General features: G+C 42.5%; 1 protein-coding gene across 5 annotated transcripts in view; it reads left to right on the forward strand.

Annotated features, from left to right (window-relative positions):
- The first annotated feature begins 1,684 nt into the window (after positions 1–1,684).
- The window catches only part of TBC1D22B (TBC1 domain family member 22B), a 73,869-nt gene continuing 47,746 nt past the window's right edge, over positions 1,685–27,807 (forward strand). Inside the window, exons 1-5 of one of the 5 annotated variants that reach the window (XM_064597547.1) lie at positions 1,723–1,903; positions 7,986–8,150; positions 8,241–8,374; positions 18,036–18,092; positions 27,181–27,488. In XM_064597547.1, coding sequence (XP_064453617.1) covers positions 8,241–8,374; positions 18,036–18,092; positions 27,181–27,488 — 499 coding nt within the window. In that variant the 5' untranslated portion in view covers positions 1,723–1,903; positions 7,986–8,150. Of the gene's footprint in view, positions 1,904–7,985; positions 8,151–8,240; positions 8,375–18,035; positions 18,093–27,180; positions 27,489–27,807 lie in introns of all 5 variants that reach the window. The other 4 variants (XM_064597550.1, XM_064597548.1, XM_045866816.3 and 1 more) reach the window with 4 other exon arrangements.

The following is a 27,807-nucleotide window of genomic DNA, read 5'->3' on the forward strand; positions in this document are numbered from 1 at the left end:
GAAATGTCAAGTCAATGGGGAGCATCTTCTGGAACATTTCTAAAGTGATGTGAGTAGGCTGGAAAGTGGCGGGTGACTTGCCACGTGGACAAGTGTGAGGCAGCTCACATAGGGGGAGACAATTCAGATGATTCCTTAAAGATAAAGAACTCTGAACTGCCTGCCAGTTGCCACCAAAGAAAGGGATCTAGAAGTTGCTGTACACGATTTCTTCGAGATGTCAGCTCTTGTAAAGTCCAAAATGCCAGCAAAAGTTCTGGCTGTTCAGATTAAAGACAAAACATCAGCTTCAACAAAAACCTCAGGAAACTTTTCCTGGAGCTCAGGGAGCAGTGCTGGTTACTGCATTCTAAGAAAAAGAAGAGCCAAAGAAAGGTAGATAAAACGATTAAAAGACTAGAGGGGCTTTTGTTTGATGGATTAAATGCCCGTGAAAGTGACTATCTGAGATGACGAAAGTCTATGGAAGTTTGAAAAAATTAATAGAAAGTAAAAACAGCCCGTTTCATACAATATCATGGTTGTAAAATTAGGGTGTAAAAGAAGCTTGAAATGAGGGTAATGTCTACATAGTAAATGGACATTTGAGGGCATATGTTCGTTTTTAGACAGGGCGCCCTCAGATGTTTTCCAGTATGTGGAAGGGCGTGTTGCAGCCCTAAACCAAAGCAGAGACGGAGGACAGGAGCCCACCTCAACAGTTCTTTGTTCGGACAAAAACTCCTCTGGACTGGGTACTCCCTGCCCCCCCTTCACCCCTCCCACCGCAATCACTGTGGTATACAATCACGGAAACGCAAAAAGAGCAAAAACACCAACCAAACATTCAAAAGATTCAAAAGGCCGTATCAAATCTCATTCTGAGTAAAACTAGATTGAAAATAAATTCAAGGGTGATAGATTACATTAAAGATGTTTGGGGGTATATCTAATCTTCGTGATTCGCGCCTTGGAGATATGCTACGTCCTCGCAAGAAATGTTACTTGGTAGTCTGAATTGGATGGATAAAATAAGAACATACCTTAACACTCTCAGTATCTGGGTTGTCATAGTCAGAAAGTGGCAGTTAATGGTGAAACAGAGATTAAATCATTTGATTTTACCCACAGCACACAAATCCTTTAATGTGATCAGTTACCAGAGGAGTGGGAGACCCTTATGAAACAACCGTTACTCACGTGTTGAACAGTTAGCACCCCGGGTCTACTGGATCCGTACTGATCTTCCTTCATAGATTAAAAAAAAATCGGACCCCAAACGGAACGGGGAAGTGTGGGGAGGATAATAACTAGTGTCGTTGATTGAGAAGATGTTAAAAATGGGCTGCAACCAACACATGGGCCCTTATTTTTAGGTCAAAGATTTATGTACCTAAATACATATGCTCTCTCTTTCCAAAAAAATATTAGGCTCAGGAACCTCGTTCTCCCTCCCCCCACGCCCCCACCCCCCAAAACAGTACCCTTTCTTCCTTCCCATGGGTCCTTTTCTTTACCTGCTTCTTCCACTCCTGGGGTTAGGGAACTTTCAGCCCCGCCTCCCTGCTTGTCCAAGCCCCGCCTTCCCGGTCCACCTGTGTGCCCAGTTCCTGACGTTACCGTTAGGCTTCAGTGGCCTGCAGGATTCCGGCTTCCTATTGGTCCGTCTGACCACGGCCTGCGCAACCACCAATGGCAGCGGCGCTGGGTGGGGGGGTGCCCACATCCAAGATGGCGCCCCCAGGAGCTGGGAGCGGGTGACCGGCGGCGGGGAAGCGGCCTGGGTTGGCCCTCCGATTGCGGGGTCCTGGGGGCATCTCGCCGGGTACCCCCCTGGCCCGCCTACAAGGCCTTCCCCGGCCAGAGCAATGGCCGCCGAGAACAGCAAGCAGTTTTGGAAGAGGAGCGCCAAGCTGCCGGGAAGGTAAGCCCAGGACGCCGAAAGGAAGAGGAGATTGGACCAAACCCTCCAGATCCTAAGCCTTAAATCCCGCGGCCCTGGGGCGTCAGTGACCCCGAAAGGCTGGTTTGGGGAACCTGGGCTGGGGGAGCTGGGATTGCCTGGTGGCGGCGGGTCAGCTGTCGGGCAAAGGAGCGAGCAGCGAGCTTTGGGAATGGCTGGGTGTGGGAGCAGACCGGGATCTGGGGGCGGAGGGCGCTGGAGCGGCTGCCCTTAGCCGGGAGGTGGCCGCAGCCTGGCATAAGGGACAGTGGAGTTGGCTGAGTAGCCAGTGTCCGTCCTGGGTTTGGAGGGTCATCACCAGAGCTGCCTCTCACTTTAAATAGAACTCCTCCTTGGGGGTCTCCACCACGCACGGGTGGTTGTTTGCATAAGGATGGCCCCTTCCCTTGCTCCCTCCAGGTCAGTACATGAGAATCTCTCTCTTGGACTCCCAAAAGGTTCTGGTGGGAGCTTGGAATTGTATCCAGGGGGATAGGAAAAGTGAGGAAAATTCTCAAGCTCGACCTTACTTTATCTTGAGTTGGCCACTTCCCATTAGAAATGATTACAGAGTGACTCAAGAATCGAGGTTATTTCTTTAACATTTTCTGTGAATTTGTTCAACCCCAAGTGACCTCTTACCCCCCCCCCCGTTGTCAAGCTCTTGTGCAAATGCTTTCATTCTTCAGTTGTTTAGTTGGAGAGCAGACCTTCTAAGCTACTCGCCCCCCTTCCCTTTTTGATGTATGTTGAGAGCTTAGCATTTGGTCATCCATCAGTCCGCTGTTGGTTTATAGTTTCAGTGTGTTTTGGCCGGAGCCCTGAGAAGTATAAGGAATGTGTATTTCAGTCGTGAATTTAAGATTTCTGCCAGCCATAGTCTACTTGGTGATGAAATTCATGTTTGGTTCTGCCCCACATGCTACTTTTCTTAATTGATTAAGGTCTTTTCCTTTAGGGATAATCCTTTGAATTTGTGTGTGTGTGTGTGTGTGTGTGTGTGGTTTTGTTTTGTTTTTAATAGCAAGGCAGAAATTAGGGTCAGTGGTGGCTATAAGCAGTCTTATTTTACTTAGGATTCTATTAGACATATGGAGAATGGGAATCAGCTTTTAGTAATACAGTATTAAAATAATGCAAGGGAATGCAGAAATAGCTTCAGATTAAAGAGCTGTGGAATGACAGTGTTAATATTAATGCTGAAGACTTCTATGTTTTTAGATAGGCACCACTTCCTGGGAACTGATTCCTTTTCCTTCCTGGTCTAGTGAGCTCTCTCTCCAGTCTCACAACTGCTGTTCTCTGGGGTTTTCCATGGTGAGATCATTAAATTTTGACCTCCTAAGGTTGTAATCAGAATCAGTGGGAAAACTGTTAAATCAGGAAGCAGTATTTGAAATGCGGGACATAGCATGGTCTTTTGTGCCTGCTGACTGCTGGTTGTTATTAACAATTTTTTGTTTTCTGTATTTCCTGTTTTGGACTCTAGGAAGAGTCAACTTTTTTTTAGAGCATTACTTTTGTGAGAGGAAGAGGAGTCTTTTCAGTTTCTTCATGTTTCTGGCTTCCTTTTTCATTTTGAAGAGGAATATTGAGGAATAGAGAACATTTGATTTCAGAAAGACGAGTTATTATTTGGATTCTCATACCTGGGTGATCAATGACAAATGATTTATTCAATAGCTCTGGGCCTCAGTTTCTTTATCTATGAAATGAGAATAAAAATACCTTCCTCAGGGTTACTGTGAGGACCAAATTAGACATCTTATTTGTGAAGAACCCAAGACCGTGTTTATTTGGCGCATTATAGTTGCTTGATAAATACTAGTTATGAGGATTCCTGTTATTATTAGAGCAAGTAAACATTTAAAAGAATGTTTCTCAGATCCTTAGTCCAGTACTAGGTATTTATGTTCATTGTTTATCTTGAGGCATTAAAATGTTGCCACAATTCATAACAGTTTTTAAGTACCTTGCTGGTTGAAGAGAACTGTTGTCTAGCTGGGTGCTTTTAGTGCGGAGCCCTAGCAGCTGCTGGTTATGGGAGAAGATTAAAGTTTTTTTTAGATAGAAAGTGCTTTGATTTAAGGAAAAGATTAGGGCATTTTCTCAAGCATAGAACTTTTTCATTTACACTCTTTCAATGTTGGTGAAGAAAAACTTTCTCCTGGGGAGGGAAATGACATAGATGGCTGTTTCTGGGTCCATGGCAACCTAGAAGTGAAACTAGTTTTCTCTGCAGATTGAAAGGTAAAAATTCAAAGGGATGGCAGTTACTTTCAGTTTCTTTGATTGTGGTCTAGCAACCTTAATGACAACAAGTAGGAATTTTATTTAGTAAGTTAGCCTAAGTTTAAAATGAATTAAACATCCTTTTAAAAAATAACAGCTTTATTGAGATAATTCACATACTATAAAAATGCACCCTTTTAAAGTGTACAATTCAGGGGTATTTTGTATATTCATTTAAAGTATAGGTGGTTCCGTGTAACCATCACCACTAATTTAGGTACATTTCATCACCCCAGAAAGAAACCTTGTATCCATCCCCTCACCTCAGCCCCTGGCAACCACTAATCTGTCCTTATGTATGTATGTATGGATCTACCTATTCTGGTAAATCTATTTCATATAAATGGAATAATGTGAAAAGAGGCCTTTTGTGATTGGCTTCTTTTATGAACCATAATGTTTTCAAGGCTCATCCATGTTGTAGCATGCATCAATATTTTATTCCTTTTTATGTCTAAATAATATTCCATTGTGTTACTATACCTCATTTTGTTTATCCATTCATCAGTTGATAACATTTGGGTTGTTACCACTTTTTGGCTATTCTAAACAATGTTATGAAGTTCATGTGCAGGTTTTTGTTGGATGTGTTTTCCATTCTTTTGAGTTATTGTAGGAGTGGAATTGCTGGGTTATATGGTAACTTGATGGAATGAAACATCTTTTAAAGTTCTCTCAGTTATTCGTGGGAACCTCATGTGCTTATTACATCAAATGGTTCTTGTATAGATGTCTAGAAAGATAGGGGACACTATATACCATGTGGTTAAGAATGCAGGCTCTGGAAACTCAAAACTAGTAGATAAGTTCTGGGGATCTCATGCACAACATAGTGATTATAGTTAACAGCACTGTATTATAAACTTCAAAGTTGCTAAGAGACTGGGTCTTAATTGTTCTCACCACAAAAAAGAAATGATAATTATGTGACTTGATAGAAGTGTTAGCTAATGCTAAGATGGTAAGCACATTGTACACTTTAAACTTACACAATGTTATATGTCAATTATATCTTAAAAAAAAAAAAAAAGAATGCAGGGTTTGGAACCTGACTGCCTGGGTTCAAATCCCAGTTCTGCTACTTTCTAGCTGTGTGACCCTGGGCAAGTTATGTAACCTCTCTGTGCCTCATCTCCTATCTCCTTATCAGAGTACCTACCCCATAAGGCTGTTTGGAGGGTTAATGAGATAATGCATAGAATGTGCATACGAGGTGCTCAATATTATTATGAACGCAATAGTTGTGATTGTAGTAGTTCCTTTTTTATTTTCCTTTATTTTCTTATTTTTATTTTTAGTTTCTCCCCCTTGCTTTAGTTTCTGAAACTGGAATTCAAAAACTTTGATCAGTGATGTGTCTGGAGCCCCCAGTGAGTCTTGGGTTAAAAAACCAGAAAACAAAGCACCACCTATTGTTCATTAGGCCGAGGGTTTACAGAGGCACAGAGAAGCCTAATGCAGGGCGGCTGTGGCTATCAGGTGTTCATTATTGATGAGCAGTGGTCCTCGAACTTTAGTGAGTCACCTGGAGGGCTTGTTGAAACATAGATTGCCAGCCCCATATCCAGGGTTTCTGACTCAGTAGGTCTGAGGTGGGACCTGAGGAGTTGAGCTTCTAGAAGTTCTTAAGTGATAGTGCTGCTCCTAACCTGGGGGCTGCACTTTGGGAACCACTGGGATTAGAACCCTGAATTAAAATGAGAGAAACCTGAGTCCCAATGTTGGGAGCTCTTGCCATGTGGATCTTGAACAATGAATGCATCTCCGCTTGGCTGTCTGATAGGCATCTCACACTTAACATATTCACAAAGAATTCTTTTTTTTCTTTTTAAAGATTTTATTTATTTATTTTACAGAGAGAGAGACAGCGAGAGGGAACACAAGCAGGGGGAGGGGGAGAGGGAGAAGCAGGCTTCCCGCTGAGCAGGGAGCCCGATGCGGGGCTCCATCCCAGGACCCTGGGATCATGACCTGAGCCGAAGGCAGACGCTTAACGACTGAGCCACACAGAATTCTTGATTTCCACATCTGCCCTCTCCTGCAAATCCATTCATTCAGTTTCACTTAACGGTCCCACCGTTCACCAGGTTCCTCGGACCAAAAATCCTAACATTTGATTCTTCTCTTTCCCTTCCTGCCACACCCAGTTCGAAAGCAAGTCCTGTTGGCTGCTCATAATATACCCTGAAACTGAGTCGTTCTCACCACCTCCACCTTGACTGCCATGGATCAGACCGAGTCCTCTCTTGCCTGAACCACTGCTATAGCTTCCTGCTTCTCTTCTTGCCCCTCTGCAGACTTCACTTTCATTTGTGATTAGAATGAAATCCAAACTCTCTAAGTCTTCCAGGCCCTTCATGTTGGAAAGAGAGGCCAAGTTAAGGACTTTGATATTTATCCCAAGAGCAGTGGGATGCCATTAAAAGGTTGGTGGGGGCTGTGACACGATCTGGCTGCCCTGGGGTGCCTGGGTGGCTTAGTCGGTTAAGCGTCTACCTTCGGCTCAGGTCATGATCACAGGGTCCTGGGATCCAGCCCCGCATCGGGCTCCCTGCTCTGCGGGAAGCCTGCTTCTCCCTCTCCCTCTGCCTGCTGCTTCCCGCACTTGTGCTCTCTCTCTCTGTCAAATAAATAAAATCTTAAAAAAAAAAAAAGAATTAAAAAAGATATTCTGGCTGCCCTGAGGAAAATAGTTTGGACCAGTGTTTTCAACAGTTAGGGGTGGGGAACATACAGTTGGTGTTTTGGGTGGGTTAATCAGAGCTCTACTGGATTCTGGGATGTTTAACATCCTTGGCCCTTGCCCACTAAATGCCAGGAAGACCCACCAGTTATTAGGACAAACACCCTTCGAACATACACCTTTCCAAACACTCCAGCCACCACCCACCTCTGACTCCCACTGGGGATCAGGGTGAGTATAGTTAGGTGGCCACTGCAGTCAATAGAAGGAGAGGTGATGAGACTTGGACTAGGGCGATGGCAAGTAGAGGTCAAGTTAAGAATATTGATAGGACTTGGTAAACCATTAGATTTGGGGAGTGAGGGAAAAGTTAGGAACCAAGGAGTTGCTACTCCCAGGTCTCTGACTTAGGTGGTCAGGTAGGATTGTGATGTCATAGACTCAGAGAAAAAGCCAAGTTTTAGGACAAAGTACTTAAATACTCCATGTTCAATTTCCTTATCTATGAAATGAGAATTTTGGATTCAGTGACCTCTAAGGCTGAAGTTGAGTGTTCAGTTTAAAGTTAGTGGCTTTAGGGCGACTGGGTGGCTCAGTCAGTTAAGTGTCTGCCTTTGGCTCAGGTCATGATCCCAGAGTCTCTGGGATTGAGCCCCATGTCGGGCTCTCTGCTCAGTGGGGAGTCTGCTTCTCCCTCTGCCTCTCCTCCTGCTTGTGTTCTCTCTCTCGCTGCGTCTTTCTCTGTCAAATAAATAAAATCTTTTTTTTTTAAAGATTTTATTTATTTATTTGAGACAGAATGAGAGAGAGCGAGCACATGAGAGGGGGGAGGGTCAGAGGGAGAAGCAGGCTCCCTGCCGAGCAGGGAGCCCGATGCGGGACTCGATCCAGGGACTCCAGGATCATGACCGGAGCCGAAGGCAGTCGCCTAACCAACTGAGCCACCCAGGCGCCCCAAATAAATAAAATCTTAAAAAAAAAAAATCTTAAAAAAGAAAAGGGGGTTGGTAAGGCCTTCCCAGAAGGATTGGAAATCAGAATGTGGGAAACAAGCTGGGCTTTGGCTCACATTTGTCTCTCCCATTCCAGGTCTTATCTACATCTTTTCCCTGGAAGCACCCACACCCCTGGACTGGATGAGGTGCTTCAACAGGTGTCCTAATCTTAGCAGAGACTGAGGGAAGGCAGAAGAAGCACTGAAAGAGCAGTAGACTTAAGAGTCAAGAAATCTGCAGTTCTGCAATGTGATTTGGGGCAAGTCACTTTCCCTCTCTGCCTTCAGTTTTCTTACTTGCAGTGGCCTTAGAGTCAAATTCTAACATTCTACAATTTCATGACACTCAGATGTTCATGGGGCCAGCAACTCCCTACTTCCAAAAGCACAAGATAGAAAAGCCCACCTTCAGTGCCCCCCACACCATCTACTCCTACCTATCAGTCATGCCTGCTGTGAGTGACAAAGAGAAATATCCACTGATGTGAGTTGAAGCTGGTAACTTTACTTTTTTTTTTTAGATTTTATTTATTTATTGATCCCAGGGTCCTGGGGTCCAGGGACCGAGCTGAAGGCAGATGCCCAACGACTGAGCCACCCAGGCGCCCCTTTAAGATTTTATTTATTTGAGAGAGCGAGAGTGAGCGCACAAGCAGGGGGGAGGGGCAGAGGCAGAGGGACAAGCAGACTCCCCACTGAGCAGGGAGCCCAACTCGGGGCTCAATGCCAGGACCCCGGAGTCATGGCCTGAGCCGAAGGCAGACACTTAACCGACTGAGCCATCCAGGTGTCTCTGCTTGGGCTTCTCCTTTTTAAGCGAAAGTGTTTTTGTTTTTTAAGTTTTATTTAATCTCTACACCCAACACGGGGCAAGCTCATGATCCCAAGATTGAGTTACACACTCCTCCGACTGAGCCAGCGGGGCGCCCCAAAATTGTTTATTATTAAAGTTAAGGAGCTCTCTTTAGCATTAAATGAAGTTGAGAAAGTGTCTAATCACTTAGTAACCTGTAGATTTCCAACTAAAACCTCTGTCATTTGGTTATTTTCCATAACATGGACTCAGTGTTATGCTCCCAGCCTGGGCAGGTACATTATATTACAACCTATTCTTAACTTGGAAATGTTTTACTGATAAAGTAAGTGATTTGAAGGTACTAAATGATCCCAAAACAGCATAGAGCCCCAGCTCTGGAAGACTTCATCAAATGAGTGTGTGAACCCGAATCAGTTGCCAACATGTTTGCTTTAAACATGTTTGCTTTAAATCGGATAGGTCTGTTCCCATATTTGCTTTCACTCCTTTGTCAGCGCTAAACAAACACCTGTTGGTTTTTCCTACCGAGGGTTCTGCACTGTTGCAACTGTGCAGACAAGCTATGCCGATACACCCCATGGTGTTGGTTTTATTAAGGAGAATGTTGGAGGTTGACCAGGAGTTTTGCTGTTTTGTCTCTGTTGTGGCATCTGCTGTGGCATTCATTTCTTTGCATGTGCCGTGTGATTTCTCCAAGATGTGGGCTTTGCTTCTAGTGTTGAGGTCTAACGAGCCACTAGCCCGCTTAAGCGGAGGCCTGGGGTTTGTAGAGTTCCCGTCTCCGCTCACTAACTGTTGTTAATTGCCTGCTGGGGTGTGTTGCACTCTACCAGGTGGTGAGGGGACTGCAGAAAAAGACATGGCGTCACCACTGCTCTCTAGAAGCTGAAAATCTGCTCGGCGCCACTGTGGCTTCCCCTGGTGAGGATGTTGCGTGTATCATTGACTCTCTGGTGTCTCCACTACACATATGTTACTTTGTAATCAGAACAAAACTGCAAAGTGCAGCTGGGTGAAAACACACGAGTGAGTGAGAAAAGCAAGATGTGGAAAGATAAGTAGTGTGCAATCTTTTGTGTACAGTTTTAAAACAAAACAATATTGTATGGTGTTTATGTGTACGGGAATGTGTGTAAAAGTACAGAAACAGATGGGACGGATTTCATACACCCTTCAGGATAGTGGTTATCTCCTGGGGAGAAAGAGGAACAGGACTGGGGACTGCAATTAGGACCTCAGTAGTCTCCCTAATGCTTTATTTTCTTAAAGAAATGTGACACATACTAACATTTGTTAAATCAGAGTGATGGGTTCCTGGATGTTTGTTAATTTTTCTCTATATTTTTCTTTTCATTTGAAAATGTGAATGAAGTGCTTTCTACACTTGTGTGGAGCAAATGTTTTGTTTTGTTTAGAGAGGGGCAGGGAAGGGCAGAGGGAGAGGGAGAGAGAGAATCTTAAGCAGGCACCACGCCCAGCACAGAGCCCAAAGCCGGGCTTGATCTCAGAACACTGAGATCATGACGTGAGCCAAAATCAAGAGTCAGATGCTTAGGGGCGTCTGGGTGGCTCAGTCAATTGAGCAGCTGCCTTTGGCTCAGGTCCTGATCCCAGAGTCTTGGGATCGAGCCCCTGCTCCGCGGGGAGTCTGCTTCTCCCTCTACCTCTGCCTGCTTGTGCTCTCTCTCTCTCAAATAAATAAAATCTTAAAAAAAAAAAAAGTCGGATGCTTAACTGACTAAACCACCCAGGTGCCCCTGGAGCAAATGTTTTTTAAATTTTGTCTTGGAGAGACCAGTTAGCCAGCCATGAAATTAAGTAATATTTAAAGTAGTATTTAGGGATGCCTGGGTGGCTCAGTCGGTTAAGCGTCTGACTCTTGATATCAGCTCAAGTCTTGATCTCAGGGTCGTGAGTTCAGGCCCCGCATTGGGCTCCATGCTGGATGTGGAGCCTACTTTAAAAAAAAGTAGCATTTATTATTACTAGTCAAAATAAGTCATATGTATAGTGTGGTACCATTTATATAATGTGTTTTTTTAAATATTTGAGAGAGAGAGAGAGAGAGATAGCGAGAGCATGAGCCTGGGGGTGGGGTGGGGGCAGGGAGAGGGAGAAGCAGACTCCCTAAAAGGAGCAGGGAGCCCAGTGCGGGGCTTAATCCCAGGACCCCGGGATTATGACCTGAGCTGAACGCAGACGCTTAACCAACTGAGCCACCCAGGCACCCCTATATAAAGTTTTAAAAACATGGAAAACAATACTATAAATTGTTTAGGGATACAAACATGGAAAATAACATAAAAACAAAGATGAGGGTGAAAAATGGCGGATGCAATAAAGTGATTTCCAAGGGCAGGAGGGAGGGGTGTGCAGCGTTTGAACTCCATAATGTCTTTTTTCGTATGTACGTATGAGTTGAACACTGACCTGGGTGTGCCTTATATTATGATCTAAATTGAGTTTATTTTTAAAAATTATTTACTTATTAAAAGCAATATAAGCCCTGATTTATGTATTTTAGGGAATCAGAGAAGGCATGGGGTAGTGGATGCTGGGGGCTAGCGTCGGGGAAGATCTCATGGTGGGGGGGGTATAGATCTTGAAGGGGATGTTTCAGATTGAATATGATACTGAAATGGGAGAAGAGCCTGATTTAGTAGCTAAGATATGTTTGGAAGGCAGAGTGGAGACCAGTCTGCTCTGGAGTTGAGTGTGGTTTGGGAGGAGTAGGGATGGTTCAGACTGACAGGTGAATTATAAATGCCAGGAAATTAAGCACCTTCATCACCAGGCTTCAGTCTCTCTTCATCTCTGGGATCATCTTGGTTTCTCTTCTTTTTTTTTTTTTTTTTTTAAAGATTTTATTTATTTGACAGAGAGAGAGACAGCGAGAGAGGGAACACAAGCCGGGGGAGTGGGAGAGGAAGAAGCAGGCTCCTGGCTGAGCAGGGATCCCTATGCGGGGCTCCATCTCAGGACCCTGGGATCGTGACCTGTGCCGAAGGCAGACGCTTAACCAACTGAGCTACCCAGGCGCCCCCTTGGTTTCTCTTCGAATGTCTTGCCTCTCCTTTTTGAGATTCAATAAACTGATTAATTAAAGTGTTTCAGGTATAGATACATCATGGTTTAGTTCAAGAATATGTTAACAAATTCAACTTGGGCTCTGATACCTTTGCTGAGGAAGTCCATCACTTATCTTGGCCTTTCTGGCTGTGCCAGCACATTGGGGTTGACATATTTAAGAAACAGTCTACTGTGATTTTAAGATCCCCTACCTGGATAGTAATTAATGGCCTTTGGCCTTTAAGCCTGCACAATTAGGTTTGCTTTTTTTCTGCCTGGATTACTGGCAGGTGGTAATACTCTTTTAAAAGAGGGACTCTAAGGACCCTCTCTTTTTTTTCTCCCCATTCACCTAACCAGCCCTTTGAAATCTTCCTGCAGAGTTTATCCCTGATCTTTATATTTTGCTATAAAGAGGTTTGTGGACTTGGAGAGCTCAAGTGTAGTCATCTTAGAGTATTTGCAAACATTAAAATACAAATCAGTGGCCCTTTTAAAAAAGTTTTTATTTTAATTCCAGTTAACACAGTGTTATATTAGTTTGAGGTGTACAATATAGTGATTCAGTAATTCCACACATCACCTGGTGCGCATCACATCAATGCACTCCTTAATCCCCATCATCTATTTAACTCATTCCCCCCTTCCCCCCTCCCTTCTGGTAACCATCAGTTCTGTATAATTAAGAATCTGTGTTTTGGTTTGTCTCTCTCTCTTTTTCCCCGTTTGCTCGTTTGTTTTGTTTGTGAAATTCTACGTATGAGTGAAATCATATGGTATTTGTCTCTCTTGGACTGACTTATTTTGCTTAGCATTATACTCTCTAGCTCCATCCACGTGGTTGCAAATGGCAAGATTTCATTCTTTTTTATGGCTAAATAATAATCCATGGTATATATGTACCACATCTTCTTTATCCATTCATCAACTGATGGTACTTGGGTTGCTTCCATATCTTGACTATTATAAATAATGCTGCTGAAAAAATAGAGGTGCATGTATCTCTTTGAATTAGTGTTTTTGTATTCTTTGGGTAAATACCCAGTGGTGTTGATTGCTGGATCATAGGGTAGTTCTATTTTTAACTTTTTTTTTTTAAGATTTTATTTATTTATTTGAGAGAGAGAGAGAGAGAATGAGAGAGAGAGAGAGCACATGAGAGGGGGGAGGGTCAGAGGGAGAAGCAGACTCCCTGCCGAGCAGGGAGCCCGATGCGGGACTCGATCCTGGGACTCCAGGATCATGACCTGAGCCGAAGGCAGTCGCTTAACCAACTGAGCCACCCAGGCACCCTCTATTTTTAACTTTTTTACAGAAGTTTTTATTTATTGTTTTTAGTAATCTCTATGCCCAACATGGGGCTTGAACTCACAACCCCAAGATCAAGAGTCACATGCTCTTCCAACTGAGCCAGCCAGGTGCCCCTATTAACTTTCTGAGGAACCTCCAAACTCTTTTCCAGTGGTTGCACCAGTTTGCATTCCCATCAACAGTGCACCAGTATTCCTTCTTCTCCACATCCTCAACATCTGTTGTTTCTTGTGTTGTTGATTTTATTTCATTTTATTATTATTATTTTTTTTTTTTAAAGATTTTATTTATTTATTTGACAGAGAGAGACATAGCGAGGGAGGGAACACAAGCAGGGGGAGAAGGAGGGGAGAAGCAGGCTTCGCCGCGGAGCAGGGAGCCCGATGTGGGGCTCGATCCCAGGACCCTGGGATCACGACCCGAGCCGAAGGCAGACGCCCAACGACTGAGCCACCCAGGCGCCCTCATTTTATTATTTTTTTAAAGATTTATTTATTTATTTGAGTGGGAGGAGCAGAGGGAGAGGGAGAGAGAATCTCAAACAGACTTCACACTGAGCATGGAGCCTGATGCAAGGCTCAATCCCAGGACCCTGAGATCATGACCTGAGCTAAAACCAAAAGTTAGACGCTCAATTGACTGAGCCACCCAAGTGCCCCTTGTGTTGTTGATTTTAGTCATTCTGACAGGTATGAGGTGATATCTCATTGTAGTTTTGATTTGCATTTCCCTAATGATCAGTGATGTTGGGCATCTTTTCATGTGTCTGTTGGCCATCTGTATGTCTTCTTTGGAGAAATGTCTGTTCATGTGTTCCGACCATTTTTAAATTGGATTATTTGGTTTTGGGGTGTTAAGTTGTAGAAGTTCTTTATATATTTTAGATACTAACCCTTTATCAGATATGTCATTTGCAAATATCTTCTCCCATCCCATAGGTTGCCTTTAGTTTTGTTGATTGTTTCCCTCCCTGTGCAGAACCTTTTAATTGTGATGAAGTCCCAATAATGTATTTTTGCTTTTGTTTCCCTTGTCTCAGGGGACATATCTAGAAAGAAGTTGCTACAGCCAGTGTCAGAGTTCTGTGTTCTATTCTTGGATTTTTATGGTTTCAGGTCTCACATTTAGGTCTTTAATCCATTTGGGATTTATTTTTGTGTATGGTGTGAGAAAGTGGTCTAGTTTCTTTCTTTTGCACGTTGCCATCTGGTTTTCCCAACACCATTTGCTGAGGAGACTGTCCTTTTCCCATTGGATATTCTTTCCTGCTTTGTCAAAGATTAATTGACCATAGAATTGTTGTGGGTTTATTTCTGGGTTTTCTGTTCTGTTCCACTGATCTATGCCTTTTGTTTTGTTTGTTTGTGTTTTCATCTTTGTTTTGTTTCAGCTTTCTCTCTGTAAATCATACTCTCCCATTATTCTTTGATCCCTCTTATTTTCTTTCTCCTTTTCCTCTGCCTACGAAACTCAGTAAACTCTGTAAACGTGTTAAAGTTGTATTATTTGTATCTCTGTAGTATATGTAATGGTTTGTTTACAAATTATTGAATAACCTTTTAGAAAAGTTTGGGGAGTTAGAGATTCTTAATTGCTAAAAAGGTCAGAGTTATATCCATAAAGATTGTACATAAGAACATTCTCTCTGGAATCTTAGTAGAAATCAATGTGAAAATGATTGAATTGGCTGCATTTTTATTTAAAAGCAACTTCAGGATCACATCTGTTACGTCGAACAAAGTACTTGATAACCTTGTTCCACTTCCTAAGTGTTGGGTAAGGAATAAATTACCAAATGGGAGGGAGGAAGAAAGCCAACATTTCTTGGACACTGAGTGTGTGCCAGGTAGCATTCTGATGTTTGCAAATTTACCTCATTACCTGCTACTATTACTACCTGCCAGGAATTGTGCTAAAGGGCTTTTTACACATTGTCTCGTTTAAACCTCCCAACCCACTTAAGATCACTTAATTTATTTCTTAAAAAGGTGGTTCATGTACATGATACTAATTCGGAAGGGCACAGAAAAGTTCGTAAGGCACAAAAAAGCAGTCTCTCTGATGCTGGGTCCTCCAGTCCTCCAGTTCCTCTAACAAACCCTTGCTATTGGTGTCTTGTGTATTCTCTCAGAGATACTCTAAGCGTGTGTAAGTAGGAGAATATGTTTTATCTTAAAGGTTTTCCACAAAAATGATGACATGTTATGCATACAGTTCTGCATCTTTTATTAATGTTTTTTTAGAGTTTGTTTCATGTCAGTGGGTATAGAATGGCCTCATTCTTTTTAACAGATGTACCGTAATTAACCAGTCCCCTCTTAGTAACAATCCTTTTTCTTTTAATAGGCAAGTTCAGCCCTTTTAGATTTATTGGAATGACTGTATATTTGATTCTAGTTCTGTTTTTAATGTTTTCTTTAAAAGAAAAATCTTTCACTGTAAGGACTGTACTTGCTTTGGGAGTTGGGTGTTCATGTGTCTATTCTGATAATTGGGGAAGTTTGTTCTTTTTATTTTTATTTTATTCTAGTGATTACATTTGTAAGTATAATTTTATACCATATTTCTTGAGACATCTATTGACTGCTTACCATGATCAGTGATGGAATTAGTAGTTATATTTCCTGCCCTTTCCTTACCTGCTTTTAGTTGATTATATTATTTTTTAGTTTTATCTTATATCCTAAAACATTCTTATGCCTCTATTACTCGAGAGATCAGCTTTTAAAAAATGTTTTTATTTAAATTCAGTTTAATTGACATATAGTGTATTATTAGCTTCAGAGGTAGAATTCAGTGATTCATCAGTTGCATATGAAACCCAGCGCTCATTACTTCACGTGCCCTCCTTCATGCCCATCACCCAGTTGCCCCATCCCCCCAACCCACCTCCCTTGAGCTATCAGCTTTAAGTATCTTTTTTTTTTTTTGATGTAGTGTTCCATGATTCATTGTTTGCACCCAGTGCTCCATTCAATACGTGCCCTCTTTAATACCCATCACCAGGCTAACCCATCCCCCCACTCCTCTCCCCTCTAGAACCCTCTTTTAAGCTTTATCAGTGAAAGACGAGAAAATCAATATACTTATTCACTCTGTCTCTGTCCCATTTTAACCTTTGCCAATTACATTGTTTTTACATTCTCTTCTCTAACCATAACACCTCAAATTTAGGAGTTAGTCATCAGACTAAATCCATTAAATGCTCTGCACCACTCCTTTAGTTGTAGTTTCTCCATTTAGCTCATTGTTCATTAAGTTTTTCTTCTCGTAATTTCTTCAGGAAGGAGTCAGGGAAACCATATTTCCTGAGTTCTTACATGTTGCAACATGTTTTTCTGTCACCTTTGTATTTGAACAACAGTTCGGCTGGATAGTCACTCTTCTTTTTTTTTTTTTTTATTGTGACCTATTACATGAAACAACTATGTGGTATGATAACTTGAAGAATATCACAAAGTGAACCCCCTAGAAGTGAGCACCTCAGAAGCCTCCTTGTGTCTGTTTTTAGTCACACCTCTCTCCTTCCTTCCAAAATAACCACGTCCTTTTATGTTAATTCTTCCTTGCTTATGATGTTTCTACTATGGCTGCATCCCTAGATGATATAAATCCTTTTTGCCAGTTTTTGAAGTGTATATAAGTAGAATCATACAGTATTTACTCTTGTATTATTTGCTTGTTTTGCTCAACATAACATTTGGAAGATTCACGCACATTGTTACTTGCAGCCCTACTTCGTATGTTTACGTTGCTGTATAATATTCTATGATATGAACATATCACAGTTTATTTTCTGTTGGACACTTGGGTTATTTCTAGTTTTATGCTAAAAGGAACTATAATGCTATAAATAGTTTTGTATATTTCTCGTGACACACATACGTATTTCTCTTAAGCTACAGATTTGAGGGCAACCCTCTCGGGTCCCCTCCCTCTTCAAGAGCTTTGTACTATCACTTTACCATCATTCAATAAACCTTGTTTTGCTGCCCATCAAAAAAAAAAAAAAGATTTGAGAATGTAAATACTGGGCCTTAGGGCATGCATATTTATTTCTTCCTGGATATGGCCAAACTGTTTTTGGAAGTGAGTTGTATCACTTAATACCCCCACCAGCCATGAGTCGGAGTCACTTGGGTCACCCTTCCCTTGATATCTGCTGTTGCTTCGCTGTCTTTTAGTCCAAGTGATCCTTTGGGGTAGGTGATGCTCCCATTTTACAGATGAGAAGACAGGGTCAAAGTGGTCATGTAATTCAGTGCCAGGTTACAGAGATGGTGGATGCCAGAATTGGCATTCAAACTGTGCTCTCTCTAGCTCCAAAGCCTGTTATCTTTCCACACTGCCTTCTTTACAGACTTCCAACAGTCAGGTATGTAGGGTGCTGAAACCCCAGTGGAAGATGAACATTCTCCAGAGACTTTATTGATTCATTTTTAATTATTTTTTAAGTTTATTTATTTAAGCAATCTGTGCACCCAGTGTGGGGCTCGAATTCACGACCCTGAGATCAAGAGTTGCACGCTTTACCGACCGAGCCAGCTGGGTGAACCTTCTTCTTCTTTTTTTTTTTAAAGAGCAGGTTGTGGGGCGCCTGGGTGGCTCAGTTGGTTAAGCCTCTGCCTTCGGCTCAGGTCATGATTCCAGGGTCCTGGGATCGAGCCCTGCATCAGGCTCCTTGCTCAGCGGGAAGCCTGCTTCTCCCTCTCCCACTCCCCCTGCTTGTGTTCCTGCTCTCACTATCTCTCTCTCTGTCACATAAATAAAATCTTAAAAAAAAAATAAATAAATAAAGAGCAGGTTGCTATCCTTTGGTATGGATATAGTTGTTCTTGGAGGTAACCTGTTTCTCAAAGTCCCTTCTGATTTTGTAATGCAGATGGTACTTACCCAACATGTTTAGCTTCCTGACAACTTGCTGCTTTTTCTTTTTTCTTGCTTTTAGCATCCAGCCTGTGTATGGAGCACAACACCCTCCTCTGGACCCTCGACTCACCAAAAAGTAAGCCAAGATATTTTTCCATTCATGCATGTACTTCTTTTAATGAACATTCCCCTACTTTGTTGAAATGACAGTTTCTACTTTGATCTTTTCTAGCTTCTTCCCTCCTCTATTTTGGATCAGAAGATAAGCAATCTTCTTACCTCTAAACAGTCTATTACTAAGTGGGAAACTAACTCACATCAGAGATTTTGGTTTTCCTACATCAGAAGCTGGTTTATGCAGGGTTTGGTGTTGGACTGTGTTGTGGTGGAAGGATCTTTATTGATTAAATATGGTCCCCAAATTGGACGATTGATGACCTTCCTCTGGTTTCTGGGGTTCATTGCTTCTGAACATATACAGGTCTGCTACCTTTTCCTTACTTATGTTTTATGAGAATGAGGGCAAATAGAATATAACTGTAGGTCTGGCATTCTTCAGGTTCTCTTTTTCTCTGACACCCTTAAAGAAATCCAGCCAGACAGTAGAGTTAAAAGCTCCCTGGAGGTTATTTCTCTAGTAAAATTCTAATAAATTATTTTCAAACACAATAGAAATGCTGGTTAAATCCGAGATGTGTGGGTGTGTATTCATACCCCAAATTATCACTTTATCACTCCTTTCTCTCATGGGCCATCATTCAGCCACAGTGAATTTAAATGAGATGTGTCCTCTTAGATTTTCTAAGAACTTTGGGTTCTGTCTCTGGGTATGCTAATCTTAGAGACTTATTTCTAGGAAAGCTGTAGTTTGTAGTGAAAGCTGAATGATTTAAGAGGTACGGGAGGCCTAGGTTTTCATCCTTTTGGGGCCTGTGTAATAATATCTACCCTTCCTCCCTTCACAGTCAAGGAGGGAGTAAAGATAATGTATATTAAAATATTTTGAATACCTACAAAAATGCTCCGTCAGATGTACATTATCAGAATTTTAATATTTAAAAAAGCAGGGCCAGGCATCCCAGTGGGTTAAGCATCTGCCTTAAGCTCAGGTCATGATCCCAGGGTCCTGGGATTGAGTCCCACTTCGGGCTCCCTGCTCAGTGGGAAGCCTGCTTCTCCCTCTCCCTCTGCCTGCCGCTCTGCCTACTTGTGCTCTCTATCTCTCTGTCAAATACATAAATAAAATCCTTAAAAAAAAAAAAAGTAACTTAGCTGAATATGTGGTGAACTTTCTGTAATTCTATCAACTCATTTTTTTTTTTTTTTAAAGATTTAATTTGAGAGAGAGAACACGAGTGGTAGGGGGAAGGGGCAGAGGGAGAGGCTGAGCAGGGAGTCCGATGTGGGACTCGATCCCCGGACCCTGGTATCATGACCTGAGCTGAAGGCAGACCCTTAATGACTGAGCCACCCGGTTGCCCCCCAAACTCATTCTTTTTGCAGTTTGGCCAGTATGTGGAAGGTATGGGCTTCTGAATGACTGTGGAAGTGTGACTCCTGTTCTTTTCTGTAATGCACGGGTTTTATATCAGAAACCACTAGAGTATAAGCTCTTTGAGGGCAGGGACTTTGTTTTATTCACCACTGTGCCCTTAGTCCCTGGAACAGCATGTGGCACCCAGTAGGCACTGGGTAAACATTTATGGAATGGAAGAGTGAGATCACTGCATTTACTTAGTCAGTGGGCTTTACTTCAGTGCTTCTTAGTTCGTACCTTGCTCTTCTTTGGGGGGCGGGGGGAGCATGTTTTCTGTGACATTCCCATTAAGTAAATGCATTCTGTTTCTTGGTTTTACCAATAAGAGACTATCTGGTCTGTTGGCCAGCGTAGCAGGCACTCCTCAACAGTCTTCCCTGCCCCTGCTGCTTCTTGCTCAAGAACCATAATTTTATTCAGCTTTTGAGTCGGTGAAATGTACTTAGAGCAGGTATCCGTATTAGTTTAAGCCTTTTATAATAATTTCTTGGTAATCTCAGTGACTGGCCTACTGTGGGCTTATCTCATTGGTTCTGGCCAGTGAGATGTAAAAGTCTCCTGAAGGAAGGTACTGGGAAAGATTTTCTGGTTCGACCAGAGAGATCATTTTGTGAAGAGAGCCTCTTTTTGTCTCCACTCACGTTTCCTGCTTTTGAATGTGGTAGTGGGAAAATGAGATGCTGGAAGCTTTAGCAGCTACCTTGTAACGTGAGGGAAAGGCCAAGAGACCTACAGAGACACCTGCCCAAGTGCCTTGACATCATGGTCTTGACAATTTAAGCATCGTAGTTGAGTATTCTGTTCCTTGTAGCCAGTTCTGTTCATGTCCAGGATTTGTTGATTGGTAGTAGGTCCATTCCAGTGTATTTTATAATGGCCTTTGATAAAAACAGAGCTAACCTAGAAATCAGTCCACCCACCCACACATAAGGCAGCAGAGTGTGCTGTCTTGTTTTATGTTCATGTCAGACTCACCACACCTTGTCTGCATCCGTTACTGAGTGAGTTTTCCCTGATTCTCTATTAAGGACAGGTCTTGAGGAATATTGCCATACCCCAGACTATCAAGACACATTTTATCCACTTTTGTTTTCCCACCTATTAGTTATATAAAACCACGAATGTTCTCTCTGATCATTCAGCAGAGTTGCAATCATACTTCCAATAGAAGTAATCACTTAGCTCTGTGATTTGGGAGGAATATAATTGTCACTGAATAAATTGCTTCCCCTTTACATGCACATGGAGGTCTGTTATTAGTACTCTGCAACATGGAACAGCATCTAGGTCTGCACGGACCATTTCACAATTCCAGATTGTTACTATAAAACATTTATTGCCCTTATTTTAGTACCTTTGTTGGGACATTTTTATTACTTTCTCCGCTACATGATTATCGTTCCACTTCAGACTGCCATTAATTACTGCGTGGTTAATCCCCATCACAGCAGAAGCCTTTACGCTGGGTCTTCAATCATCTAAACTGCATGAGCAGAGTACACCGTTCCCTGTCTGGATATAGTGACTTCAATTTGCCAAATTATTACCATTAATGATAATATTGCCTGCAATAATTTTTACAGCTCAGATAAAACTAGTCTTACTGCAGAGTGGCCCCATTGGCCACTGGATGGTATGACAAGCTTCTAAATTTATTATTTTCTGAGTTGATACTAAAATATGATAGGTCCTAGTTCCGGGTTGCAAAGCTAGTTCACAGGAAGCCACCCTGGTTATTGTGATGACTGGGTTTATTTGAACGTTACTGAATGCCCCCACTTGCTTCCTGCCCCTTACCAGTGTCAGACGTTATTTTTCTAAATAAATTCGTGTCCTGTTTCTATTAAGTAAGCAGCCCTATCAGCAAAACAGTGTCATATCCATCAAATTACAGAGTGATCAATCCTTTGTTTCCTAACCAGCAGAGCCTGCAACCACTCTTGTTCAAAATATCCTTTGAGGGGCGCCTGGGTGGCTCAGTCGTTAAGCGTCTGCCTTCAGCTCAGGTCATGATCCCAGGGTCCTGGGATCGAGCCCCGCGTCGGGCTCCCTGCTCGGCGGGAAGCCTGCTTCTCCCTCTCCCACTCCCCCTGCTTGTGTTCCCTCTCTCACTTTGTTTCTCTCTGTCAAATAAATCAATAAAATCTTTAAAAAAAAAAATCATTCAAAATATCCTTTGGGGTTTGTGTTCCCCATTTAACAAGTTACCATTCACCAAACAACTAAGTTTCTCTCAGATGTGCCGTTTATTTTTTATTACGTTTTGTGCACTTCTTGAGTCTCTTTTTCTTCATCACTTTCTAGCTCCATGGTCTAGGGCAAATTACTTGACCTCTCTGAGCCTTAGTTCCTTCATCCATAAAAGAGAAATAATAAGACTCATGTCAGAGTTGTTGTGAGGATTAAATGAGGTCTTTGCCAAAGTGCCTTTTATTTTTAATTGTTAATTTTTTTTAGATTTTATCTTTATGTAATGTCTACACCCAACACGGGGCTTAAGCTTATGTCCCCAAGATCAGGAGTTGCACACTCCACTGACTGAGCCAGCCAGGCACCCTCAAAAGTGCTTTTTAAATGATAATTTGGCATTTAGTTGCAAGGAGGTGTGATGAAGGTCTCTGTGAGAGGCCAGCCTGGTTGTGAGTTTGATGTAGATCTGTTCAAACAATCTTGGCTAAACTTCGAGCCACACTGTATTAGGATGCCTTGGGTTGGTTATTAATTAGTTGGGACCATGTTAAAATGAGGCAGCCTTGGGGTGCCTGGGTGGCTCAGTTGGTTAAGCGACTGCCTTCAGCTCAGGTCATGATCCCAGGGTCCTGGGATCGAGTCCCGCATCGGGCTCTCTGCTCCTTGGGAGCCTGCTTCTCCCTCTGCCTCTCTCTCTCTGTCTCTCATGAATAAATAAATAAAATCTTAAAAAAAAAAAAAATGAGGCAGCCTATAATCCAGAGGTACCCCCAGCTAGGATTACCTGGATTGGTTTTTTGACTGTGACTGCTGATGTCAAAAGGGAAGAGAGAGACTTCTCCAATGACTGTATTCCTGGATGTGGCTTCTTCCCATTCTGGCCACCAACATACACAGCCTGTTCGTGTAGACAAGAAGTGATTGCTACAAGGTGAGAACGCTGGGGCTCCCAGCTGTGCACAGTTGGGAAATTAAAGCTGTGGTGTCACATGCTCGGTTCACTTGGCAACAACTCTACCCAGGCCACGGATCTTACTAGACCTCTTTTTCTAGGTAGATTAGTTAAAAAGAGTGTATGCAGGCTCTCAGGTCAGGTAGACCTAGGTTTGAGCCCAGACTTTGCTGCCTGCTCATAACCTCAGTAAGCCTCAATTTCCTTATCTGCAAATGGAAATAATAATGATGATGATAATAGTACCTCATAGCCTTATGAATGAGCATTAATCAGAAAATGGGTGTATATAGCAGCACAGAACCTGGCACCCAGTAAATAGCCAATCCATGTTAACTTTTGGGTATGTGTAAATTTATATTATCTCCTCTGGAGAGAACAGAATGAATAAACATGGAAATGCTTCAGCTTTAAATCTTCCCCCCATTGTTGCTGGTCTGTAGATTTTACTGCTTTCTCTCAGTGGCAACCCAGGTACCTTTTCACTCTGACATGCCTCTTTGGTTCTGTGAGTGGTTCTCACCAACCTTCTGTCCTCAGACTCCTACCCCTTTAGGGGTATGAACCCCCTCCTCCATGAAGGCCTCTTTCCTAAGAACAGAGCTGACTTTTTTAACTGGTTGGTTGAGTTTTGGGCTTTGTGGAATAGGTATCCCTAAAATGATTTCTAGCAGCCTCAAAATGGTCTGCTTTGACTGTCTGTTTTTCTGTTGAAGGGAATGACATTCTTTCCTCCCTTCTTTGCTCTTACTGTGTTGGAATATGTCCTTCCAATTTCTATTTGCAAAAGTCTTCATCTGAGGAAATTCCAATTCTTAATCTCAATAGTTGACTTACACTGAATCTTTATCTGCTTCAAAAAATACAATGAAATACTTAAAATGCATAAAAAGGTGTAAAGAAAAATGTAACAAACCCTCATGTACCCACCACTCAGATGATTTACCTCCTTCATTTATATAGAAAGCTCAGTGTCAGTTAGAGCCTGATGCTCAGCACGGCCCGTCTCTTGGTATAGTGTTTTAATCCACTCCAGGGTGTGCATGTGCTTCAGCCAGTGTTAATTCAGCATCCAGCCGATTCTTTCACCAGAGTTAAAATTCAGCTTCTTGATTTGATGGCTTATTTTTTAAAAATCCTCAAAATATCAAGAGAGTATTTAGGATGGACACCTGGCTGGCTCAGTCAGTAGAGCATGCAACTCTTGATCTCAGGGTCGTGAATTCAAGCCCCATGTTGGGTGTGGAGCCTACTTAAAAAGGGGGGTGGGCACATGGGTGGCTCAGTCAGTTAGGCATCTGACTCTTGATTTTGGCTCAGGTCATGATCTTGGGGTTGTGAGATCAAGCCCTGTGACGGGCTCCATGTTCAGCAGGGAGTCTGCTTGAGTTCTCTCCACCCCTCTCCCAACCCCTACCCCCCCCCCCCCCAACAGGCACATATGCATGCTCTCTCTCTCTCTCTCAAAAAAAAAAAATAATTATAAATAAATAAAAATAAAAATAAAAGAATATTTAGGAAACATCAACCAGAAAAAAACAGTAGTGAACCCACTCCATATCACTGTTGGGTTCATCATGTGCAATCTTGAGGTAAACATTGCCTTCAAAGAGGAAAACAACAATAACCATGGACTCCAATGCAGTATTTTATTGATGACAGATCTTACACATCTGCCTATTTGTTCTTTTTTTTAAAAGATTTATTCACTTTATTTTTTTTTAAAGATTTTATTTATTTATTTGACACAGAGAGAGAGAGAGAGAGCGCATAAGCAGGGGGAGCAGCAGACAGAGGGAGAAGCAGGTTCCCTGCAGAGCAGGGAGCCCACTGTGGGGCTGGATCCCAGGACCCTGAGATCATGACCTGAGCCGAAGGCAGACGCTTAACGACTGAGCCACCCAGGCGCCCCTGCTTTTTTTTTTAATACAGATATTATAAAAATATATTTTTTGGTTCCAGTTTTCACTTTATTGAGATCATTTGCTAGTGTTATTAAATAGCCTGTAAGATGTGCTTTTCATTGGCATTATAACATTTCGTCTGGTGGCTGAACTGTAATTTATTTCATCATTTCCAATTTCTAGATGTTTATGTTGTTTTCAGTTTTTAACCAAAATAAGTAACACCATGATAAACTGCCTTAGAGCCTCTTTGACCCTCTGGTTATTCTGTTAGGGTCAGAGGTTATGATATGTATGTTGCCAGATTGTTTTCCAGAAGGCTGTACAGTATTACATCCCCCTCCCCATCCCCCCCCCCCCCCACAGTATCAGATGGAGGTCCCACTGCATCTTGGTCAACACTGAGAAACACCCTTTAGATCTTTGCTAACTGAGCAGGTGCGAAATGGTATTTTGTTTCCAACACATTTGAACTGCTACATCTTGTAATCTGGTTTTCTCTCATCACACATTTTGTGTGATGTCTTTTCTTCCTTTACTCTGTCTGAGACCAGTGTTTGAAAGTAACGCCTCAGGAAATCTTATTCCTTTTCTGATGCTAATAGTAGGGACGTTGTGATGAGCTGTATGAGTTGTCAGACTGTATTCATCAATGTTAATAACCATTATCTCTCAGAATAAGCATTGGACTCCTCTAGGGAGATGAGATGGGTTATTAGACCGCCCACCTCTGCCCAAGAGGAAGAGACAGCGCCTGGAAATGGGGGAACTTCTGCTCTTCTGGCAGAGCCTTGTTTCCCTGCTAGGGTCACTGTATGTTGCTGGAGGAAACAGGCATTTAATGATGTCTTTACTCCAGTGCATTCCAGTCCCCGGGTGTAAATTTATATGAGGTTTGGGGTTCGAGGGGTGTTGGACGAGACTGAGTTAGAAGTGTCCCAACCAGCATCCAACTCTTGGTTTTAGGTCATGATCTCAGGGTCATGAGATAGAGCCCCAAGTTAGGCTCTGGGTCAGCATGGAGTCTGCTTAAGATGCTGTCTCCCTCTGCCTCTGACGTGTACGTGTGCGTGCACATGTGCTCTCTCTCTCTCTTTCTCTGTTTCTAAAATAAATAAATAAATCCTTAAAAAAAAAAAAAAAAAAAAGAAGGACTGTCCCAACTACATAGTCCCCTGGATCCAGAATAAGGGCCCATAGACGTTAATGGGGAGACAAAGAGGGAAAAAGTCAGGAAAGTAGGAATGGTCTGCATGACTCTTAGAACTAGGCTCTTTCATCAGTGAATTAATCTGGTATTTCCCAGACTTTAGTCATGTACCATCTTTACAGTTTTTTGCCACAGTCTGTACTATTATTTACCAAATGCATTTTAAAAAATGAACTTTTTAAAAAACTCAATTAGATTTATATTTTATTATTTTTTTAAGTATTTTATTTTTAAGTAATCGCTACACCTAATGTGGGGCTCTAACAACCCTGAGATCAAGAGCCGCATGCCCCACCAACTGAGCCAGCCAGGCGCCCCAGATTTATATTTTAAAGTAAACCTGTCACTTCTATAAATTAAAAGTAGAAAGCCAATTATCATTTGCCAAAAATGGAAAGTAACTTTAAAAAATAAATACAGCGAGAAACAAAACAATCTTTTTTTTTTTTTTTAGATTTTATTTATTTGTCAGAGAGAGAGAGAGAGCACCAGCAGGAGGAGCGGCAGGCGGAGGGTGAGGGAGAAGAGGGCTCCCTGATCCCAGGACTCCGGAATCATGACCTGAGTCAAAGGCAGTCGCTTAACCAACTGAGCCACCCAAGCGCCCCCAAAGCAATCTTATTAATAAAATTCTAAGCCAGCCGATGTTGCTTGTAAATGTGTTGATCCTGAGGCTGCCCTCTCTTTGTTAAAAAATAGTCTTAAAGACTGAGTAGCACCACATGAGACCGTCTCCTCTCGGCTAGCAGAAGGGCTTTAACAGAATGGAAAAGGAACAGCTCGTTCATTCTGGAACTCAGTGTTTAATGCTGCATATGGACTACCTAAAATTATCTCTGGTTCTGCCAGTGCTTTATGTTCTACTCTAAGGAATAGGTTATGTTGCCGTAAGAGATTAGCTCTGGAATCTCAGTGGATTGACACAACAAAGGTTTCTTCCTTGCTCATGCTACATGTCCAAAGTTGAGTTGAGTGGGAGAGGGGGGCAGGCCCTGCTCCACGCAGCCACTCTGTTTCCCAGGTGAGGGAGGTGCCACCCTCTGGCTCCCCGCCAGTTACCAAGGTAGAAGAAAGCTTATAGAGAGAACTCACACCTTTCTTGTCTGCTTTGGCTTGGCAGTGATTAGCCTCACTTCTCTCCTCAGACCATTGGCTGGAACTAGTCATCTGGCCTCACCTGAGTACAAGGGGGCTGGAAATAGAGAGGAGCACATGGGATATTTGGGTGCATTGCAATCTTTACTACATCTGTATCTGTAGCATAGTGCTGGTCCAGATGTGTCTAGATGAGGAATGGATATGAATGGGTTTTTTTGTTTGAAAAAGTAAAGACTGTGTATGAGGTAATTTGTCATACTGGTAATATTAAGCAAGTGAACGTGGTCAGACGTATCAGATCATTCCTTGGTAACAATGTCTCCTTTATTAAAGCTTCATCAAAGAACGGTCCAAAGTCAACGCAGTTCCTTTGAAGAGTAAGAAGGCCTCCAGTTTCCATGAGTTTGCCCGGAATACCAGTGATGCTTGGGACATTGGTGATGATGAGGAAGAGGACTTTTCCTCCCCTTCTTTCCAAACTCTAAACTCAAAAGTTGCTCTGGCAACCGCAGCCCAAGTCCTGGAAAACCACAGCAAGCTGAGGGTGAAACCAGAACGCTCCCAGTCAACAACATCTGATGTTCCTGCCAGCTACAAGGTCATAAAGTCCAGCAGTGACGCTCAGCTGTCCAGAAATTCCAGTAAGTCCATCCTGTTCCCCTCTATAGCCTCAGCCTTTTCAGCAGAGTGCATTCTAAATACACAGTTTTTCTTTAGGGCATCACTCAGATCTTTCACTGGATGATAAACGTGAAAGCTCAAGCCTGTCGTACCACATCAGTGACCTGATGGGTCATAGGCTGTACTTACTCCTCCCACCTTGATGGCTCTCTGGGGCTTCAGTTCCTGACGCCCAGCGTTGCCTGCCATTCTCTTCTTCCTTTCCCAGACTTTTGCAGTTTGGTTGCTTCACTTTGCTTTAGACGTGGTCAGGTTTAAGAATATTGACTGGCGTATGTA

This window comes from Mirounga angustirostris, unplaced genomic scaffold (genome assembly GCF_029215605.1).
Source record: "Mirounga angustirostris isolate CCGP_5_RB_7025 unplaced genomic scaffold, mMirAng1.0.hap1 SCAF_8, whole genome shotgun sequence".
Taxonomy (NCBI): domain Eukaryota; kingdom Metazoa; phylum Chordata; class Mammalia; order Carnivora; family Phocidae; genus Mirounga; species Mirounga angustirostris.